Raw genomic sequence first — 26,996 nt, 5'->3', positions numbered from 1 at the left:
AGATATGCACCTTGAAGCCTCTTTGCCTGCTCGGAGGAGGGGGGCAGGTGCCACTCTTGACACAAGGTCTTATTACAGGTTGCCATTGCAGAAGTTAGAAGTTGACTTGAACTTCAAAAACCCAAATTCAGTCTGTTGCAGGGGACAAAGAAGCCATCTTTTCAACATCATCTTCAAAACGATAGGGGAAGCCCAAACAGAACTCCACCCTTCGTATTTCAAATTTCTGCAACCCGGAAAGTGGCTTTCAATACTCCACCTAACTGGTACCCACATGAGGTGACATCAACTAGTTAGTCTTCTTGGCGCCACAAACCGAATTGTGGAATTCCAGGATGAGTTCTGCAGATTTCTGTGGCCTGTCCATGGTTATGAAGTGTCCACATCTGTCCAACATGTTCACCTGGCAGTGAGGAATAGCTTTGGCTAAAATGTCTGCTCCAGAGGGATCAAATATCTGAAAAACAACAGAATTTAAACAGTGTAAGCTGAGAAGATACTGAAAAACAGAAGAATGCAAGATTCATGATAAAAGTGCAATTGGATTAGAATTTGAATGACCCAAAACTTTTCTTCCCTACCATCCAATAATCTGCCAATAATCTAATTACATGTTTTAAAGGAACAGCTACCTTGCTAGGAACGAGTTCCGCACATTTACCTTCTGTTTTAGCTTTCTACCGTCTCATTCGCAGGGCAGCTATGATTTTCTTTTATAAGTTTGGGCTAAGTTATAATTAGGTTGTCGACTCCGTGTTGGGTAATGCTTGGAGACTTGGTGGTGGAATGCAGGGAAAGCATATTTTCAAGGGAAGAGATGTTCAGATGTGGTTTGTCAATGCGAGTTATAGCTGGAGGAGTTTCAGGATGTCTTAAATCAAGTTTCAAGGGATGATGTAGTTCTGGATTCAGTTAGGAAAAATGGCCAGCAATTTTCCAGCTTCTTTCTGCTATTTCAGTTATTTGGAGGTTGTTGTGATGCTCCTCCCCTCATTGCCTCCTTATCTTCTACAGTTTTTCTTTCTACCTAACTAGACATTTTTGTAACTTCTTGTTGCACATGTCAGCCCTAAGATCTCTAGATGGGGTATAGCATAAATCAGATATCTGGGGCTGCATTCATACATCATTGAATATGTTGTTGGCCTTGTTTCCTCCTCAAGGAAAATTTACTATATCCTTCAGCATCCAAAAAGTTGGCAATCTGGTGCCTTAAATTTCAGATTTAAGATGAGCATAATTGATATTAAAAATGTTTACCGTTCTGACTTAAATATTAGGCATATTATGCTCAGTGGCTGAGATCTGTATGAGTAATTGTATCAGTTTATAATTATTGGTGCCTGCAATCACAGGTGCATGGTTGAATCAGATGTGTAAATTGGCAGGCTTGTGGATCCCCATCCCAGATGTTTTCTTCATTGGTTCCTACAGTGGATTAGTTCTAAACTCATGATACTACTGGGCAATGATGGCTGAAACCAGAAACTTGGATGTTTGATGCAGCAGCAGCCTCATGCTTCAAGTCAGTGGTGGGATCCAAAAATTTTAGTAACAGGTTCCCTCGCCAGCCCCCACCCCCAGCAAAGGGGGCAGAAGCGTACCTAGGCAAACCTGAGCCCTGGGCAAAAGTTGGATCCCCCCCCCATGGGCAGCCACCCCACCAGGACCCCCAAATTTTTTTTGCACCAGGTCATTTCTAAATCATCATCACATTATAGAAAAGGCCCCAACTCACAAATCTGAACACAGCAATGGTGAAACACACAGGTTCTTTGATAGAGACTGGTGAGATAAAAGGTACGAAAGGCTGAGAATCAATGAACTGCAGTACCTGAAAGGGATTAATCCAGTTCAGGGAGTTACATTATTAGTCGCAATTGCTATATGGAACCTTCACGTTCAAAGGCAGTATGCCTCTCGGGGAGGCGAGGGCGTGGAGATGGAAAAGCGGACCCAATTAGTAACCCCCTCTCGGCACACACAAATAATTAGTAACCCACTCTCGGGAACGGGTGAGAACCTGCTGGATCCCACCTCTGCTTCTAGTTCACTAGATCTATCGTCTGTTGGAAATGAAAGGCCACCAAAACCAGCTAATTGGCATACATGAATGGTTCTCTCGCCTGGATGCCCTACCTTGTCACACTTTCCCCAGATGATCTCAGTTGGAGCCTTGATCTTGCTTGCATTGTCCTGAAGGCTGTATCTGGACTCCCTAATGGACAGGTCAAAAAAGACTTTTCCAAGAAAGAATCAGAGTTAGGGCTGTCACCACTTTTATGAATGCACATCTTCAGTAATACTCAGTTTGGGCATCAATAAGATGTTTATTTTGCCAGCCAGCAGAATGTGGAGGTGGTGGGCAGGGAACCCAAAAGCCCATCAGCGGCTGGTTTCTGTCCAGGTAAGCAAGAACCCCTGCTGGCTGTGCCTTGAACCACATTGTGCTTCAAGTTAATCAACAATGGATATTCATCTATCATTTAGAATTTTTAAAATTGTGACTCTGTGATCATCTCTGCTGGAATGTATTAATGGGACCACCTTGCTCCTTTGTTATTTATTCACTTTATAGCCTGCATTTCATGCTGAGACTTCAGGCAGATTGGTGGGGGCAAAGCACTGACAAGTGCAGCTGGCTTATGGCGGCCCAGTAGGGTTTTCAAGGCAAGGGACCAGCAGAGGTGGTTTGCCATTGTCTTCTTCTGCATCATGACTCTGGAATTTCCAGACGGTCTCCCATCCAGTTATGAAGCAGGGTCAACCTTGCTTAGCTTCTGAGATCTGATGAGATCAAATTAGCCTGGGCCAACCAGTTCAGGGCAATAATATTTCAGGTGGCTTTGCATGGTGGTGGTGAATACTGTTTTCAAAAGAAGTGTGGACACAAACATCCCATTTTTCCTGCTTTCTGACTGGCTGTTCCTCCACCACAGTCCCCCTTTTACCTGCTCCCACTCTCTGCTAAGAGAATGCTTCCAATTGGTGGAGAATCTACAGTAACCCTGGAAACCCAAGCAGGATCTCCCCTTCCCATTTCTACAGTGTGGGGAAAAAGTTTAGGGCTTTGAAACTACCACACATGTGAACATGAAGCATGCAACCCCCCCACCCTTAACATTGTGATATACAAAATAATAAAATCTGTCCAAAAAAAGGAGCAAAGCATCCGCATGCAAAGGTATGAATCTGCCTAGTGACATGCTCTGAGCACCCAAATAATAATAATAAAACCAAACGGGGCCATCGTTCGCAACAGCCCTGTTTGTTGGACTCCATTGGTGTATACATTTGGGTGAAATGGTGCTCATAATCGCTACCAAGGAGAGAAAACGTGCTTGGAGGATGGTCAGCAGCACAGCAGAAACGAAACTGAAATGACATAAGTAAAGAGAACGGGCAGCGGGGTGGGGAAAATAAAGCGGTTGGGTGCCCATGCCATTCCCACGGAACTGGGTTCAACCTGGGATTTTTCAAAAAGATGTTAGTTTTGACTATTTTTGAAAAACTCAGGTTGATGGAAATATCGCAGGTCCATCCCGCTTCAGAGAAGGGACCCATGCGAACTTCTTCCCCAAACTGGGATATTTCCCTTTGTTAGCCCATTATATTTGTGCCATGTGGAATCTGGTTTTTGTCCTAAAGCAGGGCTGCTTTTCTCTCCCTTTAGGGTTTGGAAATTCCTCGAGATCTGAAGTTAAGTCCAGGGGAAGGAGGGATGGGGTAGAGTAAAGAAAAGGGAGGAACCTAATGTGATAGAGTCTACATTCCAGTGGAACTGATATTTGTAGTCTTGAGGTAAATGGGAAATCATCAGGCCAAACCTGGAGGTTGGCAGCCCTAATCTCCACGGAGGCTTTATATATCTTGGACTGAAAGAAAACCTACCTTTCTTCGCTGATGTCTTAAGCGGGCCACACACATGCTCTTTTAGGCTCAATCTACTATTTCCATCTGTATTAAGCATTATTGCTGGCTTTCCCTTAAGCCTCTTTTGCCTTATCTCAGCTGCCTCCGCTTTCAAAATGTCCCCACATTTCTCCTCTTGTTCACAGCCTGACACCTCCAAGGGACCATTCCCTAATGTGAACATCCTGGCCATTTTACTCTTCAGGAAATGTCAAGGATGCATAGTGAAGCATAAGGGGTTGGCCTCCCACCAGAAAACTTAATTGTCCCCCTCCCTTCCTCTATTTTAGTATGCCCCACTGATGCTGGAAAGGCTGGACCAAAGCTACAACCCCAACAAGGTTGTTTATATTTGTATAAGACTGGGATTTGTCAGAAAGCATCAGTGAAAAATCCAGACACTAAAGCTGAGGGTTATATGTAGAGTCCCATCTGACTGTGTATGGAAACTGAAGATTTGTGTACATCTTGCAAACATCAGAAACTCTTGTCTTTGTTTGGGCTATGTGATCTAAGAATAACTGTTTAATGAGGAACGTGTAGTGAACACCCTGAGGATTCTCACTGTAGATACACTTCTACCATTAAGTTAGGAAACCAAGGCTGAATCTGTAACCTTTGTTTTCTCTGCATGCACAAGCCCTTATGGATACTGGTGGGAGCAGTAGCTGATAGTCACTGTTCAAGAGTACCCTTGACGTGTGGTTTGTGACATGGCCAAAGTAGCTTGAATTCCTACTATTTCACTTACTTTTCATGAAGAATGACTTTTGTAGACTACCCTCAAGAAGATATCCCTTTAGGAGCTGAGGAGGGAAAAGGGGTGTGTTAGAGCAGCAGGAAATGAAAAGTTTCCCCACTCACAAGGATCCCCCCTATGCCGTGCGCCCGGGCGTCCCCACGACCCCGCGCTCTGCGCAGGGTCATCAAAAGGCACCATTTTCTCCAGTGCCAGGGATGCCACACGCTGAGGGGGCGCAACAGTGGCAGCGTCGGGTGGCTTCGCTGTCACCGGCCCTGTCGTGGGGAGTGCAGGGGGACCCCTCGCTACTTGAGGAGAGTAGCGCGGGGCTTAAGGTAAGTGGGGAAAGGCCCTCTGTCAGGCAGCAAGATGTCTCTTCCTGAAAACAGTATGTGGTGAGATAGGAAAATCCTTCTGTGACAGTCACCTAACACGCATTTACTAGTCCAAGTGACAACTCTTATCAATTATAGTTTAAGACCCTTTGACGCAATAGAATTCTTGGTCAACAGAAAAATGAGCTGGAATGACTGCTAAGAGATCTGTGTGCATTTTCTAGGGGCAAAGCTTTGGGGAGGGCATGCGTGTCTGAGGTTGACGCCACACAGCATAATTATACCAGGTTTCATTTCAGTATTTTAAGATCCAGGTCTATTTTATCCTGGTTTCTCCCTTCACATGGGTGCTTGTTTCCATGAAGGAATCGAGTAACGATCAGGAGTAAATGCTCCAATTTGTTTCGAATGACCCCGGGTTTTTTTGTATTTACACCACAAGCATACTCGCACATGTGCGAACATCCCCGGTGTCCAGCATCTCTTATTGGTCAATCCGCAGCAACCGTGGGAAAACCAAGCTCCCCCTTTTCGAATTCTGGATAGGGGCTGGCTCAGCCCACAACATGGCAAGCAATAGCCAAAATCGTAGAGCAACAGGGGCGCAGACCATCCCATTCACACTCACGTCCTTTTATTTTTCAGGAAACAAGACCTACTGTCCGGGGGTCGCCGTGGCTGCCGCGACGGCTTACCCCGGACTCGCCCAGCCGGGAGCCGGGGCCAGCGGGAGGTCGACGGCGGGACCCGGCAGCAGCCGGCCCGTCAAGGAGCGCGCCGTCGAGGCGGCAGGCCAGGCGGGGGGAAGCCCCGATACGCCGCAGCTGCGGCTGCGGGAGCCGGCAACGGCTGGCGAAACCGCAGCGCAGCTGCGCCCGGAGAGGCGGCCGGCGGCCGGCGGCCGGGCCGAGGACGAGGCCGGGAACAGCCCCAATCAGGAGGGGAACCTATTTAAGGAAGGAAGAGCGGGGAGGGCGAGGCTGGTCGCAACGGGAAGAGGGAGGGTGTTGCGAGAGCAGGGAGAGGAGGAAACTGACGTGGGACAAAGAGGGAGAGAAAGAGAGAGGGAGGAAGAAAGGAGGCGAGGGAACGGGGAAGTTGGGGAGAGAGGAGGGACTGCGAGCGGAGGGAACACGGACGCAGGAAAGGGAGTGGAGGAGGGAAGGGCGGCTGCTCGCGGGCGTGGTTGGCTCTGCACCCGTGGGGCTGTCGACCCCAGCCTGGTGTAGGCAGGTCATGCAAGCGAGAGGAGGAAGCTGCTACCTCCTCCCTGGGCGGCCACCCTGTGGTTTCGGCAGCTGGCAGTGAAGGCCCCAAAGACCGGGGCCACTGACGAGGGGCCCAACACCTCGGTTAGGGACGGAGGGACGGTTTGCCAGCCCGGGCTGCAGGCGGGGCAGGGGGAACGCCACACCTACCCACGATATGCCCAGTAAAATTTGGCCCGGGATGCACATCTCCCTAGCTACACGCTCCGAGCAACCAGTACATGTACAGAAAAGAAAACGGGAACATTTGGGACTCCACTCCCAATTAACTCCCGATTAACACAGGCAAAACGGCCCTCGGTCAATACCATGAGCAGAAAACATGCTTGGGGGAATGTTTCGGAAAGGGGGGCTGCCATGCCGGTCGGCGGCTCAGCAGAGAGGAAATTGACATGACGTCAGGCGTGGAGATCAGGGGAGATTAAGGGGCAGGGCGGGGAAATCAGGCAGTGGGGTGGGGAAAAATTAACCGACTTTGCTCCCGTGGAGTTTGCACAGAAACAGGTTCAATGCGGAACTTGGGGAAAAGATCACAATTTTAGCATTTAAAAAAAAACAGCAGAAGGGACATATCACAGGACAAACCCACTTTAGGACTGGGAACTGTGCCAAACTGGCCCAACCAGGATATTTCCCTTGCTCAACCTGAAATATTTGGACCCTGTGGAATTGACCTGAGTTGGAGGTGAGAGTTTCCAAGATACTCCCAACAGCTTATTAGCCAACTCTCACTCTTGGATTTAACACAACGCCTTTGCTGCCTACACGAGCAAAATATTGTCAGGGGAGTGACAGAAAGATGTACAAAGCTGTGAAACTAAAAGGAAAGAGTGGACCAGAGAACCGCAGCCTACAATACGGCCCTTCTTTACCTGCAACTGGAATAGGCTTGGGTGGTATAGGCCAAGCTTCAGTAGCTCTTCTGACGGCCTCTTGAGTGAAGAAAGGAGGTGATTGCTTTCCACACTCATAGACTTATTCAACTCCCAGAAGTGCCTGACAAACTCGTAACCTCCTTGATACCGGAGACCTATGAATTGCAAGACAATGCACAGACTGTTAGACCGAAATAAGTGACAAATTGATCCTTAAAAAATGGGATTTAAATCAGCTTAGAGAAAGTGGTTTCATTTGAAGATGACAAGGCAATTAATGATGGGGGGAGGGGGGAGGGAGGAAAGTAACAGCAAAGGCCAACTCTTGGAGAAGGGGGAGGAGGAAGAGAAGAATAGCCAAAAGTTATGGGGATGGGTTGAGGGAGACGACTGAAAGATGCAGATTTAGAGGCTGCCCAAGAAATTTTCAAACTATGTAATCATTCTCATTCAAGCGACCTTTATTGGCATGTATAAACATTTTTAAACTTTATAAAACATTGGGATAAAATGCCTTTGCTAGAAACTTAGCCACATCTTCGGTTCTTTTTGGATGTGTTACAGAATCTACCATTGTTCTCTTTAATTTATAGCCGTAAATAAAGGGAGTTATGAGATTTATTTCTATTTATTTTATTTATTTCTTGAATTTGTAGACCGCCCCATCCCCGAGGGGCTCTGGGCGGTGCACAACAATATTCATTACAATCAGTAAAATGATTAAACCAATAAAATCTATTAAAATCTATTAAAAGCAGCGGTCAATACAAAGATATCAGGCACCCCAAAACCCAATTTCATTAGAGGCCTCCCTAAGGAAAGGGAACGGCCGGACTCCCCTCTAAGAGGGTAGCATATGGTGGTAATCGAATATAGAGAGAGGGGGGCGCAGGATAGAAACCTGATGAATGCTTAGGTCCTTTCAGTACATGGGTTGAGAAGGGGTCTGCCATGAGACCTCTCAGTCAGTCAGTTGTATGCTTTTGAGGTCCCCGATCCCCCCCCCCCCCGGAACTCTATTCCAGTCTAGTCTATAACTGAGGTTTTGCCCTAGCAGATAATTAATTAGGGAATACATTTGGATTTTTGGTAGATATATAGCAATATGTAAGATAAATTTTGCCCTAATTAAAAATAATTAGTAATTTGAATTTTGATTTTTTTTCTCTTTAATAATTAGGCATAATTGACACATTGTATTACACAGAGGAAATGCCTTTGTGTGGAAGACCTGGATACCTAAGCAACTCTTCAGTAAGTTTCTTTTTCAGGAATTGCATGTATGGACTACACTTTATGAACATTTAATGTGCTATATCCAATTGGCTAGTTATTGATTTTCTTTTTACCTCCTTTGTTTTTAGTCATTTGTCTTAGTCATAAAGAAAGCTTTATAACTGGTATTTGTAGTCTGGAAGCTTGCCACTACGTTATTGTATTAATTTTGACCACTGAGGAAGGCCGTTTAGTTGAAATGCATCTATTTGTTAGGGTCAAAAAAGTATCCTATTGAACCCTTCTGTGTATTTTAAGTGTGATTTTGTATAAATGAGGTAGGCTATCATGGGCCTTTTGCATGGGTAGATGATTTTAACGTATAATAAACTAGCTGGTCCGGCCACGCGTTGCTGTGGCAATTGTCCTTCTCATCAGAGTCCGCAACCCACATAGATGTCCATGCAGGTCCAATGATCCGTAGCATAGCCTTTTGGGGTAGTCAAATGGAATCCCTGTTTCCCTTTTCAATGCACAACGTTATATGGTGCTGTCTTGGTTTTTTAGTATAAGGTAACCCTTTCAATTCCACAACGGAACTGTCCAGAGTGTGAATCCCGCTGTCCATGAGGCTGGTTGACATGCACAGTCCTGGCTTGGGTAAGGCAGAACTGGGGCAAGCAGGCTATCCCAGTCAGGCAGCAGAGGCAGGGTGGTGAGGCGCTCAGATTGAGGCCAGTTCCCTGGGTTCTTAAAGGGCCACGTGCAAAAGAAGCGGAGCCAGTAGTGTTGGTTTGCCCCCACCCCATGGATTTTCTTAGAAGAAAAAGGCAAACTCCAGCTCGCTTTTAGTAAAAGAGAGCTGTGGCGAATATGGGTGAGGAAGTGGGTAAGTGGTGGTTGGATGTGAGGGAGGGCAGAGTGAGGTGTGTGAGGGTGAGCTGGATGTGTATGAGAGTATGTGTGTTGTGTGGTAGTAGTGGGTGGGGCACAGAGAGTGAAAGTTACCTGCGTGGGGGGGAACCTTACCTGATGTCTCACACGGCAAAGTGTGTATGTGTTTCACTTCCACTCATATTACTTACCAGTGTGACCTATTTACTATTTTCACTACTCATCTCTGGCCATCTCTGCGAACATTCTAAGGGCATACCAAGCCCTCAGGCCACAGACAGGCTGCACGAACATTCTAAGGGTGACAGTTAAACACAAACAGCTTCATGGCCTGGTGCGCCAGGAAAAAGATGTTTTACCTGGCTCAGATATATACTTTCGATGATTTGAAGGTTCGATTACCTGCCCAGAACGGGGAGGGATGTCCTGTGAAAATTTGGGGGCTATCCATTTAGCAGCTTCTGAGGGAGACCATCAGGGACAAACTCACAGTTTGATTTTTATATATATAGATACGTATGTGGTTTTGACATTTAGAAGTTGTATGCTTAAGTGACCCATTAAACATGTTCTTGTAAGTACTTAATTCTAGTTTTTTTTAGGGTTACATTTGTTCCCTTATTTTGTTTGTTCAGGGAACTGAATTACCAGGGAAGAACCTACAAGTGCATGTGGATTATGAGGACTCATGTAGAGGGTGGATTGCAGTGTGTTGCTAGGGCCGTTGTTATAACTGTCTGTTCACCTATTTACATGAATTTTGTTTGCATTATCCAGTAACTTGTCAGACACCCTAAAAAGGAATTCGGACACTTACCACCTGGGCTAAGGAGGGACAAACAGCAGACATGCGATGGATAAAGAGCAGCATAAACCCCGGCAACCAATCCGCCCATGGAGAACCCAACCAAGTGGAAGGGATTTTTATCCAGACCAATGCACTCGACAAACTGTGAAAGAAGCAAGAACGAAGAGCTAAATACTTCTTTGGGCTATTTTCAAGGAAGATTTTTGGTTCAATTACTGGGCAATGTTGGGACACATAACTTGTGACAGTTCCACAGACCCAGTTCCATAGACCAAGCCTGCTCCAGTCATAGCAACCAATGTTATGCTCCACATTGCCTTCATACAGGTGAGGCACCTGATGCTACATGGGAGAGGATATTGTGGTCTGAGCCATGTCAGGAAATCATCGGGGGCTTTCTTTAGAGGGACCGTGGCATATTGGTAGAGCATTTACTTTGTGTGGAAAAGGTTGCAAGTTCAACCCCTGGCATCTCCAGTTAAAAAGATCAGACAGCAGGTGATGAGCTTTAACCAAAACGGTGAGGAGCTGCTGCCACTCAGAGCAGAAAATACAAACTTTAGATGAATGATGGGATTCGATATAAAGCAGCTGCATGCATCCCTGTGCCCTGACCTGATTTCAGAAGCTACGCAGGGTCAGCCCTGGTTAGTACTTGGGTGGAATGAAGTTTGCCAAGGAATACCAAAATCACTATGCAGAGGAGAACAATGGAAAGTCATCTCTGCTTGTCTCTTGCCTTGAAAATCCTGAAGTGACTTGATGGCACTTTACACACACATCCCTGCTCAGCTTCCCTCCTCCATGATACTTGTGTGTGTGGAGCTGGCATTTATTGTTTTGCAGGAAAGGTAGAAATGCTTATGGCTAAGGAAAAAAATATCTCAAGATCAACAATATTCCTCCCTCCCCAACAAGGTGTAAAATGTGCAACTGAAGCTTCTCTGGAAAAAGCAGTTCTTCAAGTTTGGAGATTCCAAAAACCTGCCAAAGGAGCAGCAGTGGCGTAGTTGCTAAGAGCAGTGGCTAAGAGCAGGTGCACTCTGATCTGGAGGAACCAGGTTTGCTTCCCAGCTCTGCCGCTTGAGTTGTGGAGGCTTATCTGGGGAATTCAGATTAGCCTGTGCACTCCCACACACACCAGCTGGGTAACCTTGGGCTAGTCACAGCTTTTCGGAGCTCTCTCAGCCCCCCCCCCCCCCCCACATCACAGGGTGTTTGTTGTGAGGGGGGAAGGGCAAGGATATTGTAAACCCCTTTGAGTCTCCTACAGGAGAGAAAGCGGGGATATAAATCCAAACTCTTCTTCTTCTTCAAAGTGGTTGGACAATATTCCTTCCCTCCCCAACAAGGTTTAAAGTGTGCAACTGAAGTTTCTCTGGAAAAGCAGTTCTTCAAGTTTGGAGATTCCAAAAACCTGCCAAAGTGGTTGGAACAAAGAGTAGAATGTTGGCCCCTTTTCTTACAGCCCACTGATCTCCCCCAAACTACTTCTGCACGGGGACAGGGGATCCTCCAGAACAGTATTGTTAGGATTTGCAAATGTCTGTCACAATCCTGACAAGAAAGGGTTAACTGTCTGCATGTTAATTAGCTAGCGAGGTCAGTGGGTCAGAGGTTATAACGTTAACTATGGGCCTTTCCCCACTTACCTTAAGCCCCGCGCTACTTGAGGAGAGTAGCGCGGGGTCCCCCCGGCACTCCCCACGACAGGGGCGGCGACAGCACAGCCGCCCCGACGCTGCCGCTGTCGCGCCCCCTCAGCGTGCGGCATCCCAGGCGCTCTTCTTAACGGCGCCTTTTGATGACCCCGCGCAGAGTTGTGGGGTCGTGGGAACGTCCGGGCGCGCGCCTGGGATGCCGCGCACTGAGAGCAGCGCGCAGCATAGGGGGGATCCAAGAGAGTGGGGAAAGGCCCTATGCGTCTTTGTCTCACAACACACCAGCACACACGAGCTCATGAGGTTTTTCTTTTGTACCTGTAAGATGGATTCACTTTAAGAGGTGGATGCCTAGGCCGCATGTGTGCTCACATGTGCCTAAGTTCTGTAACTAAGTTTGTGCGAGAATAGTGAGGATTTAGTGTTTTAAACTCCATGTATACCCTACCCTAATTTGGTAAGTAAAGTTTTCTTCTTTTTTATAATCACAGCAAAAGTCTCTTGGTCTTTCTTTTCACTCTGCTAATTATTCAAACAGGGAAGCAATTTCCCCCAACAAGTATGAAAAGCAAACTGGGAGTGTGCAGCAGGGAGAAGGAATGTTGGAAATGCCCCCTGCCCCTTCCACTGGAAGAAAATTTAGTAACCCAGCAGCTGCAATGAGGAGGGAGAAAGGGGGACAATCATCTACTTTGCATAATCCCAGGAATAATCTTTTGTGAGGGTGCAAGGGGATTTCTAGGAGGGGTAATGCTCTATCTGCCCTCTTTTTGTCATCTATGAGGTCTTCAGATGGGTTGCTGGACTCAAATGATCTGCAGCAACCTTCCTTCTCTATGTTTGAGACATATAAGCTGGTGAAATACCATTTTTCTTACATTTGTTAGAAACAGATGAGACTTTCCTTTGTACCAGGATGCAGAGGCGGAGCTACCAGGGGACGGGGGGTGAACATTGCACCGGGCGCACGCCTGGGGGTGGAAAATCACCCCCCTGGCACCCAATCCCCCCTCCCCACCCCTTCACACACTTACCTTAGTTTCAGCCTGAAAGTGCAGGCTAGGAAAAGTGACCTGTTTACTTGAAGCTGAAAAAACCCTGGTGAGAACTACACTTCCCAGGAGACCTTGCAAGCCTCATGGTCTCCTGGGAAGTGTAGTTCCTACCAGGCCATTTGCAGCCTGAAATGAACAGGCCGCTTTTTCCAGCCTGCACTTTCAGGCTGAAACTAAAGTAAGTGTGTGGAGACAGGGCGCCATGGTGGGGGCGGAAAACGTAGACTGTGCGCCGGGTGCAGTATGGCCCAGCTACACCTCTGCCAGGATGGTAATGATACAATGCACACTGTTAACAACTGACTGCTGAAATGCACAGTTGGCTTCCTGATAACTGCACTGTTTGTGGTTCTTGAAGTAGCCCCCATTATCAGTGAAATCTTTTGCATTATTACTAGATTCAGTGATTACCTTCAAGGTAGATCACAACCTGAGGACATCTAGAGGGAGATCGTACCTCATGAATTCTCTCAGCCTGGTCAGCTGCTGCATAGCTATCTCCCAGCAAGCGAGTAGTTGCCCCATGACCAGGAAGGTCAACACAGACCACATGGATGTCCTCAGGAATATTCTGTGGGAAAACACCATCAAAAATGAATCAGAATAATGGCACCAAGATCCTTTAAATATCAAACCATTAAGAGGTTAAACATTTTTTTCTTATTTTTTTTTGGTTTTATTTCCTTTAAGATCATGTACATACAGACAACATACCTGGTAAGATCAATTCTAATAAAAACAACACACACAAATCATTTAAATGCATAAAAAGAAGAAAAACCAATCTATCGAACTTCTGGTTCATACATAATTATTTATCATTGATTTCTAATCAACATAATCATTGACTTCCACCCAAGTAGCTTCAAACTGTCATTTAGTACTATTTTTAAATGCTTTAATCTTTTCGCAAGACCCAAACGTATCCAATTATTATACAATATACAGAAAATATAAGATGGATAATATATGGTTCTACAATTAACTATCCATCAATCAAAATCCATTGTTGAGTATTCATCAGATGTTACACAATCGATCATTAAATTAACTACATAATTACACAGTGTCTAACAGACTTCCCTCTGTGACACACCTCTGAAGATGCCCGCCACAGATGCAGGCAAAACGTTAGAAACAAGATCCACCAGACCACGGCCACACAGCCTGAAAAACCTACCACAACCAGTTGAATCCGGCCATGAAAGCCTTTGACAATACAATTATTTATCTTATTCTTAATCCTCTCTTCCCATCCAAGAAGTGGGTATATAGTTTCCATGTCTCTTCATATCATTCAACAGGTAAATCTTTGAGTATTGTAGGGAGTTTGTCAGTTTCCATATATTGAAGTATTTTATCGTGCCAATCTTTGCGTTTAGGAGCATTCTTGTTTTTCCAATTTCATGCTATTAATGTTCCCAGTCGCCGTAGCCAAATACAAAAACAAATTAAGGTTTATAGGGGGTATTTCGTTTTGACATATTCCTAACTCTAATAAGTACTTTTCTGGGTTGAACTCAAAGTTATAGCTTGGGGGGTTTTGCGCTTCTTTGTGTATTTGTCTCCAAAACTTAGTTACCTTTTTACAGCCTCATCATAGATGGAAGTGTGAGCCTACATGATTCTTACACTTCCAACAATTGGGAGAATATCCTTTATCTTGGAAAGTTGGAGAGGAATAAGGTACTCCCTATGGAAAACTTTAGTAAAGTTTTCTCTCAGGTCTGTACTTAAAGTACATTTTCGATGTTTCCCCCATGTTTTTTTCCCCATTCATTATATAAGATTGGTTTTCCTAGATCTTTGACCCATTTTATCTGACTATTTCATTAATAATAAGCTTGCTTATTATTTTGTTTTCTGTTTTCCAGATTAATTCGTCAAATTCTGTGTATTTTGTTTCTATTGTCCCTTCTTTAATATCTGAGCGAAAGGCTTTTCTGATTTGAAAATAGGTAACCCAGTGACATGGTTGTTTTTTTATCTGGTCTCTGTCTTTTCATATAGGTTTATTTCCTTCCCATCGAATTAAATCTTTGTAATTTGGCCAAATTTTGACTTCATAATGTTGTTTATTTTCGATGGGTTGTAATGTTGAGATCCATATTGGTACTTTTCTATATATTATCTGTCTTACTTTCCCCCAAATCCTAATTAAAGAATTTATAATAACATGATTTTTTAAATTATCTGGGTTTTTTTCAAGATGGCCACAAATATTCATGCCAACCCCAACAATTATCGTATCCCTCTAAATCTAATAGTTGGCTGTTCTCTAATTTAATTCTGTCCTTAATTGAAAGCAATGTGCAAGCTTTATGGTCTATTTTGAGGTCCAATGGGCCTAATCCCCCTCTTTCTTTTATAGCTATCATTGATGAATACTTAATTCTTGGTCGTTTAGAATTCCACATAAATGTACATATATCCTTCTTCCATCCATCAAAAATTCTGTATGATACTATTATAGGTATATTCTGAAAAAGGCATAGTATTTTTGGTAAGATCACCATTTTTATTACTGAAAATTTCCCTGTTATAGAGAGTGAGAGACTTTCCCACCTTAGAAGAAGGAGGAGGAGGAGGAGGAGGAGTTTGGATTTATATCCCCCCTTTCTCTCCTGCAGGAGACTCAAAGGGGCTTACAACCTCCTTGCCCTTCCCCCCCTCACAACAAACACCCTGTGAGGTAGGTGGGGCTGAGAGAGCTCCAAGAAGCTGTGACTAGCCCAAGGTCACCCAGCTGGTGCATGTGGGAGTGCACAGGCTAATCTGAATTCCCCAGATAAGCCTCCACAGCTCAGGCGGCAGAGCTGGGAATCAAACCCGGTTCCTCCAGATTAGATACACGAGCTCTTAACCTCCTACGCCACTGCTGCTCCTTAGAAGATCTTTCTTTATTTCCCTCCATACTTTCTCATAATTATTCTTAAACAAGTGATTATTTTTTTGTCTCTAGGGTAACCCCCACACATTTAATCTTTGATTCAATTTGGAATCCTATTTGTCTAATTAATTCTTGCTTTTCTGTGTTATTCGGGTTAAATCATAGCAATTTAGTTTTTTGTATTGTCGAAGGCTTACAGCCCGGAAACCACACAGCACCCAAATTTAGTTTTTTCTTTGTTTAATTTGAAACCTGCTAATTCCCCATACTCAATTAATTATGTAATGGGATCCACATTTTTCACAGGTCTTCAACAAAGATCACCACATTGGCTGGGAAAGCCCCAAGTTTGTGTGGTATTTTTTTTTAATTTTAAACCTTCAAAAAATTCTTAATTTTGATAATAAAACTTCTAACACGAAAGAAAATGGGAGTGGCGATATCAGACATCTCTGTCTAGTTCCTTTATTTATAGTTATTTCTTATGTTAGGAAGGACACCAGCCAAGATAGAACTGTCCCACATATCCCTGAGTCAGCGACACCGTGGACCAAAAGGTCATGATCTGCGGTGTCAAATGCTGCGGTCAGATCTAATAAGACCAACAGCGCAGACCCTCCAATAAGACCAACAGCACAGACTCTCTTCTATCTAGCTGGAGGTGGAGCTTATCTACGATGGGGACTAGCATGGTCTCCGTCCCATGACCAACACGGAAGCCAGACTGGAAGGGATCCATCACATCAAGTATTCTGCCTGAAACTTCAAAAAGAATACCTAAGCCTCTTTCAAGTTGTAGGGTGTAACGAAAGGGCACTCATATATAAGTTCTGCTTTCTGCGCTGCCACCAATAATATTTTTCCCTCTATATAGCCCACTCAATACTGATTTCCCCCAGACACCACCCTTTGCGGGGAACACCCAGACACTGACAGACAAATAATAAAGATTGGAGAGGTTTTTATAATGAACAAAACCTGAAACTTTTATTTGCGGTTTAACAGAGGCTTCTCCGGTAACTTTGAGAGGTTTAACGCTTGTTGATTTCAGAATAAGTTTGTCTGAAGATGTTACTTCAGATTCATATGCACACCGACACACGCAGGTGTCTCTTAAGGGAAGATTTAGCTTTGAACTAATAAATTCCCTTACGCACGCAGACACTATTCCTCACTGCTCCAATACCCACTGATCACACCCAAACACACAGTCCAAGCCCAGGAGATTCTGGCACACTTGGCCTCCCTCTCTCCCACTAGTCCCACATGGCTTCACTGCCTCTTGGACTGGTTTCTCCCAGACTGGTGATTCTGCAGTGATACACCCCAGGGGCAAGGCAGACTAGATAGGTCTGGGCAGTTTTAAAACCGCCAAGCTCCTGAAGGGCACACAATCTGCACCCAGTCAGGGCCTCCTCCTCTCTGTCGGGCATACCCCGCTTAGACAGGGACTGGACTTCTCTGTCAGCCAACTTCTGCTGAGACAGAATCCTTCTTCTTTCCAGAGCTGACAGACTCCTCTCTACCAGACTCTGCTCTGCTCTACCTAACCGACACCGATCAGAACAAAACTCTCCTCTCAGTGCTGTAAGCCCACTGGCTCCCCCCCTAGCTCTTTTGCCAAACGTTACTGGACCTTTTTTCTAACCAATCAGGGTCGGTTCTATACCTCTGTGGAGCCTTTTTTTTTCTTTTCTGGCTGTTGCTATAGGCCTTCTCCCTTTGGCCTGTTGCACACCAGCCCTTCAGGGTGGGGCAAGTTCTTCATATATGTCCCCTTTCCCTAAAATACGCGGACTACGAGGCTACAAGCCTCGTTGCAGCAATGTGTGTAAACAAAGCTTACACACGCTAACCAAAACTAAAACAGTTGTCAAAAAAAATTTCACATTTTCAAATGCATTTAGTTTTTACCTTAAAGTTCACTTCTACCATAAACATTCTTACCATGTTAAACTTCTACCATGAATTCCTAATAAGTATCAATAACATTGCAGTAATCCACATTACATTTCAACAAGCATTTTTAAACTCAGTACTCTATTTACATACATTCTCTCTGTTACCTTTTCCTTCATAGATGTCTTTACTGGTGGGTGCTCTAAGCACAGGGTAAATTTTCCCTTTATCCCTCCAGTAAGTGCTTCTTCATGGTGGTTATCCAAATCCTAGTTGGACATTCATGCTCACCTTCATGGCAAGGTTAAGCTGCCCCTTGAGCGCGGTGGTGAATTTGGATGGTGTCACCACATTAGGCAAGGTAAATTTCCTTCTAAACTTACCCCTTTCTGCCAAATCAAAAGCTTTGAGGTTTTACACCTCTGGCTTTCTTTACCACTGTGCCTCTTTTGTGGTAAGGCTTTTGTCATTTTATCATAAAGCACGTTCTTACAGTGCCCTCCACCAGAACACACACTTATCAAATAATGTCTATCAGGACCGCTTCATTTTTATACCAGATTGACCTCCCACGGCCCCCTCAAGTTTCCTCTTGAGTCTGGTGGCACAAACTTCAGCTCGGCCTTCTGCTGGGCAGCTGCAATGTTAGCTTTTCACAACAGTCCCTTCCGTCCGCTGCTGAAGCGCTTCTGTTGAGGGCTACGGCTGCTGCTGCTTTCAGTTCATTTTGATGTCTCTGCCAGACCTGCACTGTCCCGCACAAGTCCCGTACAACACTGTCCTGGCTCTTGCTGGATTCTGGATCCGCCTCAGGAACTGGAACCTCCTGCAGCGCAAAGTTGGTTAGGCAGACATTGGCAGTCGCCTTCGCTTCCTTTTCCCTCACAGGAATCGTCTTGCGAACTTCCTTCGGTAAATACCGCTCCGCAGGAACGTTGTTCAGCTGCAACTGGCTAAGTACCGCTAGGAGGGCGCTATAACCGCCTCCTTTTCCCTCACAGGAACCGTCTCATGTATCTCCTGGGTACTGCCCAGCAGGAACGCCGCTCAGCTGCACCGCTTGGCACGCTAGGAGGGCGCTGGCAACCGGGCCTCCTTTTCCCTCACAGGAACCGGCTCTCGATCTCCTGGGTACTGCTCCGCAGGGAACGCTGCTCAGCTGCACCGACCGGCTGGGCACGTTATATGGCGTTGGCAACCTCCTCATTTTTCCTCACAGGAACCGCCTCCGCGATCTCCTGGGTACTGCTCCGCAGGAACGCTGCTCAGCTGCACTGTTGGGCACATCGGGAGGGCGCTGGGTAACCACTTCGCTTCCACCTCTGGAACTGCCTGGCACTGGAACTGGAAAACCTTGATAGCTTTGGGGTCAGCAAGCTCAGCTACCTCTGCTAGTTCTTTCAGGAACTCATCCTGCCTCTGGTCTTCTTGGCACCAGTCAGCATGAACACCATCCACCTGCAACTCTGGAACTGCTGCAGACTCCAGCCTGGTTCACAAAGTCAGGCGCTAAGGAGTTTTCTGCGCCTCCTGGACTTCTTAACGCTGGTAAGGCACACCTTTGCAGGATTGGCGCTTGTCACTTCCAACTGCATCTTCTGGGTGCCATTCTGAGGTTTCCCATCAGCATTTTGGGGAAAAGATTTCCCTCCAGTTCATCTGGTACTCTGGCAACCCTGAAACTGTTTCCATTTTCTCATCTGCTTTGAGGGAAATTCCACAACAGTGTGGGGGATGGGGCAGCTCTGCTCTGAGCTTCATTTCTCAATCTCAAATCAAACATGTCCTTCTCATGGCTCCATGTTTGCCTCTACTCATTTCCCTCGCCAGCCATTTTAAACTCTCTTTCTTTCTGGCCCTTTCTAAGCCCAGAAGCTTAACCATATTTCAATTTCTACCTTCAAGCATTTCATTTCAGCCATCACTCTTAGCCTCTAATTTTGCTTTTTCAACTCCAGAAGGCCATCTTAGCTTTCTCAATCTCAGCATCTATACTGGCCAGCTTCAGTTTCATGCTCTCCCAATCCTGAAAGGGGATCTTCTTTAGGTGTTTCCCCACACCTGTCTCTGGGGCTTTTCCCTCACCAGCTGTCTTTTTTTGTGTCTTAGGGTGGTGCCATTTGTGAGGAGAAAATTTCTACAAGTTTTACCTCACAAATCAGGAAAAAACAAAGTGGGTCTTCTTCAAGTGCAGTTTCGAACTGGATTCAGATGTTATACGTATCCCACCGGGCTATCATGGCCAATGTGTAAATCGAAAGGGGCACTCCTATATATATAAGTTCTTGGCTTTCTGGCGCTTGCCACCAATAATATTTTTCCCTGCTATATAGCCCACTCAATACTTGATTTCCCCCCCAGACACCACCTCCCCTTTGCGGGAAATACACCCAGACACTGACAGACAAATAATAGCATTGAGAGGTTTTTATAATGAACAAAACCTGAAACTTTTATTTGCGGGTATTAACAGAGGCTTCTCCGGTAACTTTGAGAGGTTTAACGCTTTGTTGGATTTCTATAGAATAAGTTTGTCTGAAGATGTTACTTCAGATTCATATGCACACCGACACACTCCAGGTGTCTCTTAAGGGAAGATTTAGCTTTGAACTAATTAAATTCCCTTACAGACGCAGAGACACTCATTCTCACTGCTCCAATACTCCACTGATCACACCTAAACACACAGTCCAAGCCTAGTAGATTCTGGCACACTTGGCCTCCCCCTCTCTCCCACTAGTCCCATTATGGGCTTCTACTGCCTCTGGACTGGCTTCTCCCAGACTGGTGATTCTTGGTGATACAATCTAGGGCAAGGCAGACTAGGATAGGTCTGGGCAGTTTGAAAACCGGCCAAGCTCCTAGCTGGGCACGTCAGCTAATCTGCACCCAGTCAGGGCCTCCTCTCTCTGTCAAGCATACCCCGCTTAGACAGGCACTGGACTTCTGTCAGCCAACTCTGCTGAGACAGAATCCTCTTCTTCCAGAGCTGACAGACTCCTCTCTGCCAGACTCTGCTCTGCTCTCCTTGACCGACTCCGATCAGAACTCAACTCTCCTCTCAGTGCTGTAAGCCCACTGGCTCCCCCTAGCTCTTGCCAAACGTTACTGGACCTTTTTCAACCAATCAGGTCGGTTCTATACTTGTGGAGCCTTTTTTTCTTTTTCTGGCTGTTGCTAAGGCCTTCTCCCTTTGGCCTGCTGTACACCAGCCCTTCAGGGTGGGGCAAGTTCGTTACATAGGGCATGTTTGGATTTCTGACACAACATGGTGGATACATCAACAAAATGGCAGCCATGGGAAGGAGGGCCAACCGAAAATAATATACCTCAAGAGTATCTAACCACATGTCTTTGTTGAATAGGAACCCATGAAGCATCAGTATGGATGGTTGGGCTCCAGGCTTCCCTTGAGTGAAATAACAGAAGCTATAGCTGTTCTGTTTGATGTGTTTCACCTTCATGCCCCGTTGCATGCGTCTATACCTAAAAGCAAAAAAAAAAGTGTTCTGCACTGGAAGAATAATTTTAGCACCACACACTTACAGCTAAGATAGAAGAGTTCCTACATGCATGGTGCAGATACTGGATTTGTAGGTTTGCCAATATACCAAATGAACATAATCCCAACCCTCAAACTATAATCCCAGTCCCCAGGATTTTTCAGAGGGGTTTAACATGGATACTTTTTATTTGCCTCTACTTCCAAATGGGAATGCTGGTTTTGAAACCACCCACTACCTAGGTTTTCTCCACCCTTGCTATACTCTTTCATAGATCTGGTTTACTATAATCTTTTTTTGGGGGGGGGAGGGGGGAACCACACTCCAAGCAGGATAGCATGCCATCAAATGGGAACATATGCATTTCTGAAGGTCTTGCCGATGTGGGTGCAATTTTTCCCTGCCTTGCCACCTGTAGGCTTTTTGAGGGGTTAAAAATGGTTAATTGTTATAGTACTCTTCAAGACTCATACCCTGAACCTGAACCAAGCTTCTTTGGAGGTGAATCTGAGGAACTAGCAAACATAGTGGTAGACAAGGAAGAAGTTCTAGCAGCCACTGATAAACTAAATACTACCAAATCCCCTGGCCCAGATTGCATTCACCCAAGAGTTCTTAAGGAGCTCAAGCATGAAATTGCTGATCTGGTCCCTGAGATCAGCCTTCATCCCTGAAGACTGGAAGATGGCCAATGTCACACCAATCTTTAAGAAAGGATCTAGGGGGGACCTATGGAATTACAGACCAGTCAGTTTGATATCTGTTCCTGGTAAATTAGTAGAATCTATCATTAAAATTATAAAACATGTAGAAAAGCAAGACCTGCTGAGGAAAAGTCAGCATGCTTTTGCAGAGGCCTTACAAACTTACCAGAGCTCTTTGAGGGTGTAAACAGGCATGAGAATAAGGAGGAACCAGTGGACATTGTCTACTTAGATTTCCAAAAGGCTTTTGACAAAGTTACTCACCAGAGACTATTGAAAAAACTCAGCAATCAAGGAATAAGAGGGGAAGTCCTTCTATGGATTAAAAACTGGTTGAGAAACAGGAAGCAAAGGGTGAGTGTAAATGGGAAGTTCTCAAAATGAAGAGATGAAGGGAGTAGTGTCCCTCAAGGATCCGTTTTGGGACCAGTGCTCTTTAACTTATTCATAAATGACCTGGAAGTAGGGGTGGGTAGCAGATGATACCAAATTATGTAGGGTGGTGAGAACCACAAAGGATTGTGAAGAGCTCCAAGCAGACCTTTACAAATTAGGTAGTGGACTAAGAAATGGCAAATGCAGTTCAATGTAGCAAACGTTAAGTGATGCACATAGGGGCAAAAAATCCAAACGTCACATACACGTTACAGGGGTCAGTGCTATCAGTCACAGACCAGGAAAGGGATTTGGCGTCTTAGTTGATAGTTCCATGGGAATGTCAGCTCAATGCATGGCAGCTGTGAAAAAGGCAAACTCTATGCTGGGGATCATTAGAAAAGGAATTGATAATAAAACTGCACAGATTGTCATGCCCTTATATAAAGCAGTGGTGCGACCGCACTTGGAGTACTGTGTTCAGTTCTGGTCTCCACATCTTAAAAAAGGATATTGAAGAGATAGAAAAAGTGCAGAGAAGGGCAACGAGGATGATTGAGGGACTGGAGCACCTTCCCTATGAGAAGAGGCTGCAGCATTTGGGACTCTTTAGTTTGGAGAGGAGACGGCTGAGGGGGGATATGATTGAAGTCTATAAAATTATGCATGGGGTAGAAAATGTTGACAGAGATAATTTTTTCTTACTTTTTCACAATACTAGAACTAGGGGGCATTCATTGAAAATGCTGGGGGGAAGAATTAGGACTAAGAAAAGGAAACACTTCTTCACGCAACACATGATTGGTGTTTGTAATATGCTGCCACAGGAGGTGGTGATGGCCATTAACCTGGATAGTTTTAAAAGGAGCTTGGACAGATTGATGGAGGAGAAGTCGATCTATGGCTATCAATTTTGATCCTCCTTGACCTGAGATTGCAAATGCCTCAGCAGACCAGGTGCTCAGGAGCAGCAGCCGCAGAAGGCCATTGCTTTCACATCCTGCCTGTGAGCTCCCAAAGGCACCTGGTGTGGCGCTGCAAGTAGCAGAGAGCTGGACTAGATGGACTCTGGTCTGATCCAGCTGGCTTGTTCTTATGTTCTTGGTCTATAAGGTGCTCACAGACTCTAATCTAGCTCTAATAGCACCATAGCAATTATTGATTTTTTAAAACCTCTAATAGTCCTCTGGGGGCCTGGCAGGGAAAAAATGCAAGGCAAATAGTGGCTGATGGGGGAAAAAGTACAGGGAATTGCCTTGCGGCAGAGGCGTAGCTCCAAGGGGACGGGGGCGCCCGGCAGGGGTGTGGCGAGGGTGTTCTGGTCTGGGATGGGGGCATTCTGGGGCAGGACGGTGGCAGAGTACCGGTCCACTGGGTGCTTTTCCCCCTTGCTACGTCTCTGCCTTATGGTCATTCCCTTGCAAATGGCAAATGCTTCTACATACACAGAGGCAATCAATGCAAAATGGAGAATTCTTATTTTACTTTATTTTAGACTTATACCACTCCCCTCCCTTGGAACACAGGGCTTAGGTGGCCCACAAAAATTCAATGAACAATTGATCAACCAAGATAAAACACCCAAAATCTTAAAATACCAGACAGTAAGATAGTATCCCAACAGACATCAAAATAAAACATAATAATTTGACACCTGGCAACCTGCATCCCAGTCTGCTGTCAAAAACAGGCAGCAATGCTAGTTGGATAGAACACAGGCCTAGACTTACTGTGGGAGACGGATGGTCAGGATCTTTAACCCAAAGCTGCTGTGTGAGGCTGCCAATTTGATTCGGGAAGGAGTTTTAAACGTCAGTCTAAATCTGCACTGGCAGCTGCTAGTAGCAGCCCTAATTTTCCAGACTAGCCTGCTCTTATCAAAACTCAAAAGCTGAGAAGGGCTGTACATGTCTGAGAGACCACGAAGGAAGTCTGGTGCTTCTATGCAGAGGAAGGCAATGGCAAACCATCTCTCAGAAACCCATGAGGTGGAACTTCACAGGGTCACCATGAGTCAGTTGTGACTTGATGGCACACGTTACCTTTCCGTTAGTGGCTGTGCAGAAGGCTAGCAAAAACAGACACAGCAACTACCCTTGTGTGCAGAGGTGGGATCCAGAAGGTTCTCACAGGTTCCCGAGAGTAGGTTACTATTTATTTGTGTGTGCCGAGAGGGGGTTACTAATGGGTGATTTTGCCACGTGATTTTTGCCTTAGTTATGCCCCTCCTCTCAGCAGTAGCACGCAGAACTCGAAGCAGTCTAGCAGGAGGTGCACAGGCATGTGAGGCAGCCTGCGCCTGCGTGCATTCATTTCCCGCCCAAGGACCAGTGCAGCAGCTGCATCCTTGCCACATCCCTGCCCAGGAATGCCCCGCCCCCGGAATGTCCGGCCATGCCCCCATCGTGCCCCGCCCAGCCCCATTGGCGCTACACCACAGTTTGAATCCCACCACCATGGGAACCTGTTACTAAAATTTTTGGATCCCACCACTGCTTGTGTGTCCTCTCCTGATGGGATCAATAGTAGCTGGAGGAGAATAGAAAGGATGCAGGAGGAATGGGTTAAATGCTCCCTCCCTCAGAAGCACTTTTGCAGTCAAATCAGCAGCCCAACACTCCTATTGAGTTTCCTGCACTCTGTACATTTTGCTTTGCTATTGTATAAGAAGTGCCCGTGCTTCTGTCAGCGACCTCTATGAGGATGTGACTATCCCTTGGGAGCCATTTTATGTACACAGTAAACCCTTACCTATGCAGTGGTGTTGACACATATAGAAATATTTTGGCAGCATCTGTTTCTGTTCTAACAACTGAAGAAGTTATAAGCTTCTAAAAAGAAGCTGCCAGTTTGGCCCTAGTGAGTCAAGGCTTCTGAAATGAAGGCCGCTTCCGCACGGCCACGCTGGGGTGTGTGTCGGTATATACGATGCCGACACACACACCCCCGGGACCGTTCGCACGAACGGTCTCGGTAAAGACAGGGAAGATGGCACAGTGCTGCGCTGTCGCCCAATCGACTTACCTTCCTTGCGACCTTCTGGCACGTCGCCGAGGCCAGAGGACACGCCCCCAAGTCCTGCACGACCGCTCCGGAGTCGCAGGGCAGGGGGCATGTCCCCAGGCCTCGGTGACGTGCCGGAAGGTCGCAGGGAAGGTAAGTCGATTGGAATGGGGGGCTGGCGCCTTCCAGCCGCTGCCATTCACACGGCAGCGGCTGGGAGCCACTGTTTCCAGAAAACCTCACTCGGGGAGTGAGGTTTGGAAACAGCGGCTTCGCGCCGCTGAGGGGGAGCAAGGGCGGCGCGGCTGCGATGCAGCTGCGCACCCCATGCGAACAGCTCCATGCGCACCCCATGCGCACCCCATGCGAACAGCCCCATGCGAACAGCGTTTTTGCCATCCCTAGGGCGCTGTAAAGGCTCGTGCGGAAAGGGCCGAAGTTTGCGTGAGAAAATTGAGTGGCCGAGGCAACTGTCAGTCATTCTACCATGGCAGAAAGTAGCAATCCTGACATTTCTAAGGATTTCATAGGGTTTTTTCCTTTACAAACAAATCCTGTGTTTCCTTGTGTAAATCTGTGTGTTAACCATTCCCCGATATTATTGGTTATTCGGACAAGATGTCTTCCAGGGGGCAATTTGTTCTTTTACCCCAGCAATACTACTATTTGGCAAACTTTTTTTATTATGTTTTCATTAGCTTTGTATTATTTCTTTTCATGAGGTCACAGCCACATATGTGGAATTCCTGTGTGGCCTCTCACCCAGTTATCTATGGGGGGCAGCCTTGCTGGTACTTATCTCTCTTGGATGGAGTTCTGTGAGATTCCACTTTTGGCATCAGATACTGTTTTTTTTAATTAAGGGGTCTTCAGGGGAATATCAACTCACCATGTCCAGATCTTGAATGATTGTAAAAACCACAAGTTGTACATTAGGACAAGAATAGTTCTTACGCCAGTCAAAATGGAGCCAAGAACCATGTAGGGTATCTTGATCCAAGTAACTTCCATGGTTGCTGGCGATGTGTTGTCCATGCTTCCTGCACAACATAGTATAAGAAGTTTTGGATAACAGTAAAAAAAAAGAAAATAAAAGAAGAATAAGTCACGCATCAGGATGAAAAGAAATGGGTGGCATTTAATACAATGAGAGTTCATAAATTACAATGCTCTCTGCTGCTAGACTTTTCCTGGGGGAGGGGAGAGGGGCTGTTAGGAGTGGACTGTTTTCACCATTTTGCCTTAATGCTACTCAACCTGAACATTTCTGTGTTGTTTAAATTGAACTACAAGAAGCACAGAAGTCTTCCAAATAAATAAATTATTCAACGTCTTCTCTCCCTTCTCTAGAGCAATGTCCTTGATATGATTTGATATTATCTGTGCCTTCTCTGGTGGATCTAGGCCTAGGGTCCGGGAGGTTTGTTTCCTTTTAGAAGCGGCTAAGTAGCCTAGAGTCTAGGCTCTAGACCAGTGGTGGCGAACCTATGGCACTCCAGATGTTCATGGACTACAATTCCCATCAGGTTGATGTAATCCATAAACATCTGGAGTGCCATAGGTTTGCCACCACGGCCCTAGACTATCTTGATCTTGTCAACACTGGAAAGCTAAGTAAGGTCAGACACGGTGGGTACTTGGTTGGGAGACCACCAAGAAAGGCAAGGGTTGTTCTGCAGCGGAAGGCAATGGCAAACCACCTATGCTCATCTACTTTGAAAACCACAAATTGGTTGTGACTTGACCTATTTACCATTGCAAATACCATTGCATTGCAATACATTTATCAGTGCAGATCAAAGCTAAACATTATTGTAAACAAAGGCATTCAATCTTTTGGCATTTGCTCTTTTGGCC

At 45.8% G+C, this 26,996-nt stretch overlaps 1 protein-coding gene across 1 annotated transcript; it reads right to left on the bottom strand.

Annotated features, from left to right (window-relative positions):
• Window positions 1-289: 289 nt before the first annotated feature.
• Window positions 290-26,150, bottom strand: LOC125429545 (monoacylglycerol lipase ABHD6-like). The gene is made up of 8 exons (XM_048490746.1): window positions 26,029-26,150; window positions 20,884-21,040; window positions 13,223-13,336; window positions 10,059-10,191; window positions 7,130-7,287; window positions 4,664-4,718; window positions 2,140-2,240; window positions 290-457 (listed from the first exon to the last, which is right to left on the bottom strand). Exons 1-8 carry the CDS (start codon window positions 26,148-26,150, stop codon window positions 290-292), a joined length of 1,008 nt encoding a protein of 335 aa, XP_048346703.1.
• Between the last annotated feature and the right edge of the window lie 846 nt (window positions 26,151-26,996).

Source organism: Sphaerodactylus townsendi, linkage group LG03 (assembly GCF_021028975.2).
Source record: "Sphaerodactylus townsendi isolate TG3544 linkage group LG03, MPM_Stown_v2.3, whole genome shotgun sequence".
Taxonomy (NCBI): domain Eukaryota; kingdom Metazoa; phylum Chordata; class Lepidosauria; order Squamata; family Sphaerodactylidae; genus Sphaerodactylus; species Sphaerodactylus townsendi.
The sequence above is the reverse complement of the archived record's forward strand: the minus strand, read 5'-3'. Positions and strand labels throughout refer to the sequence as shown.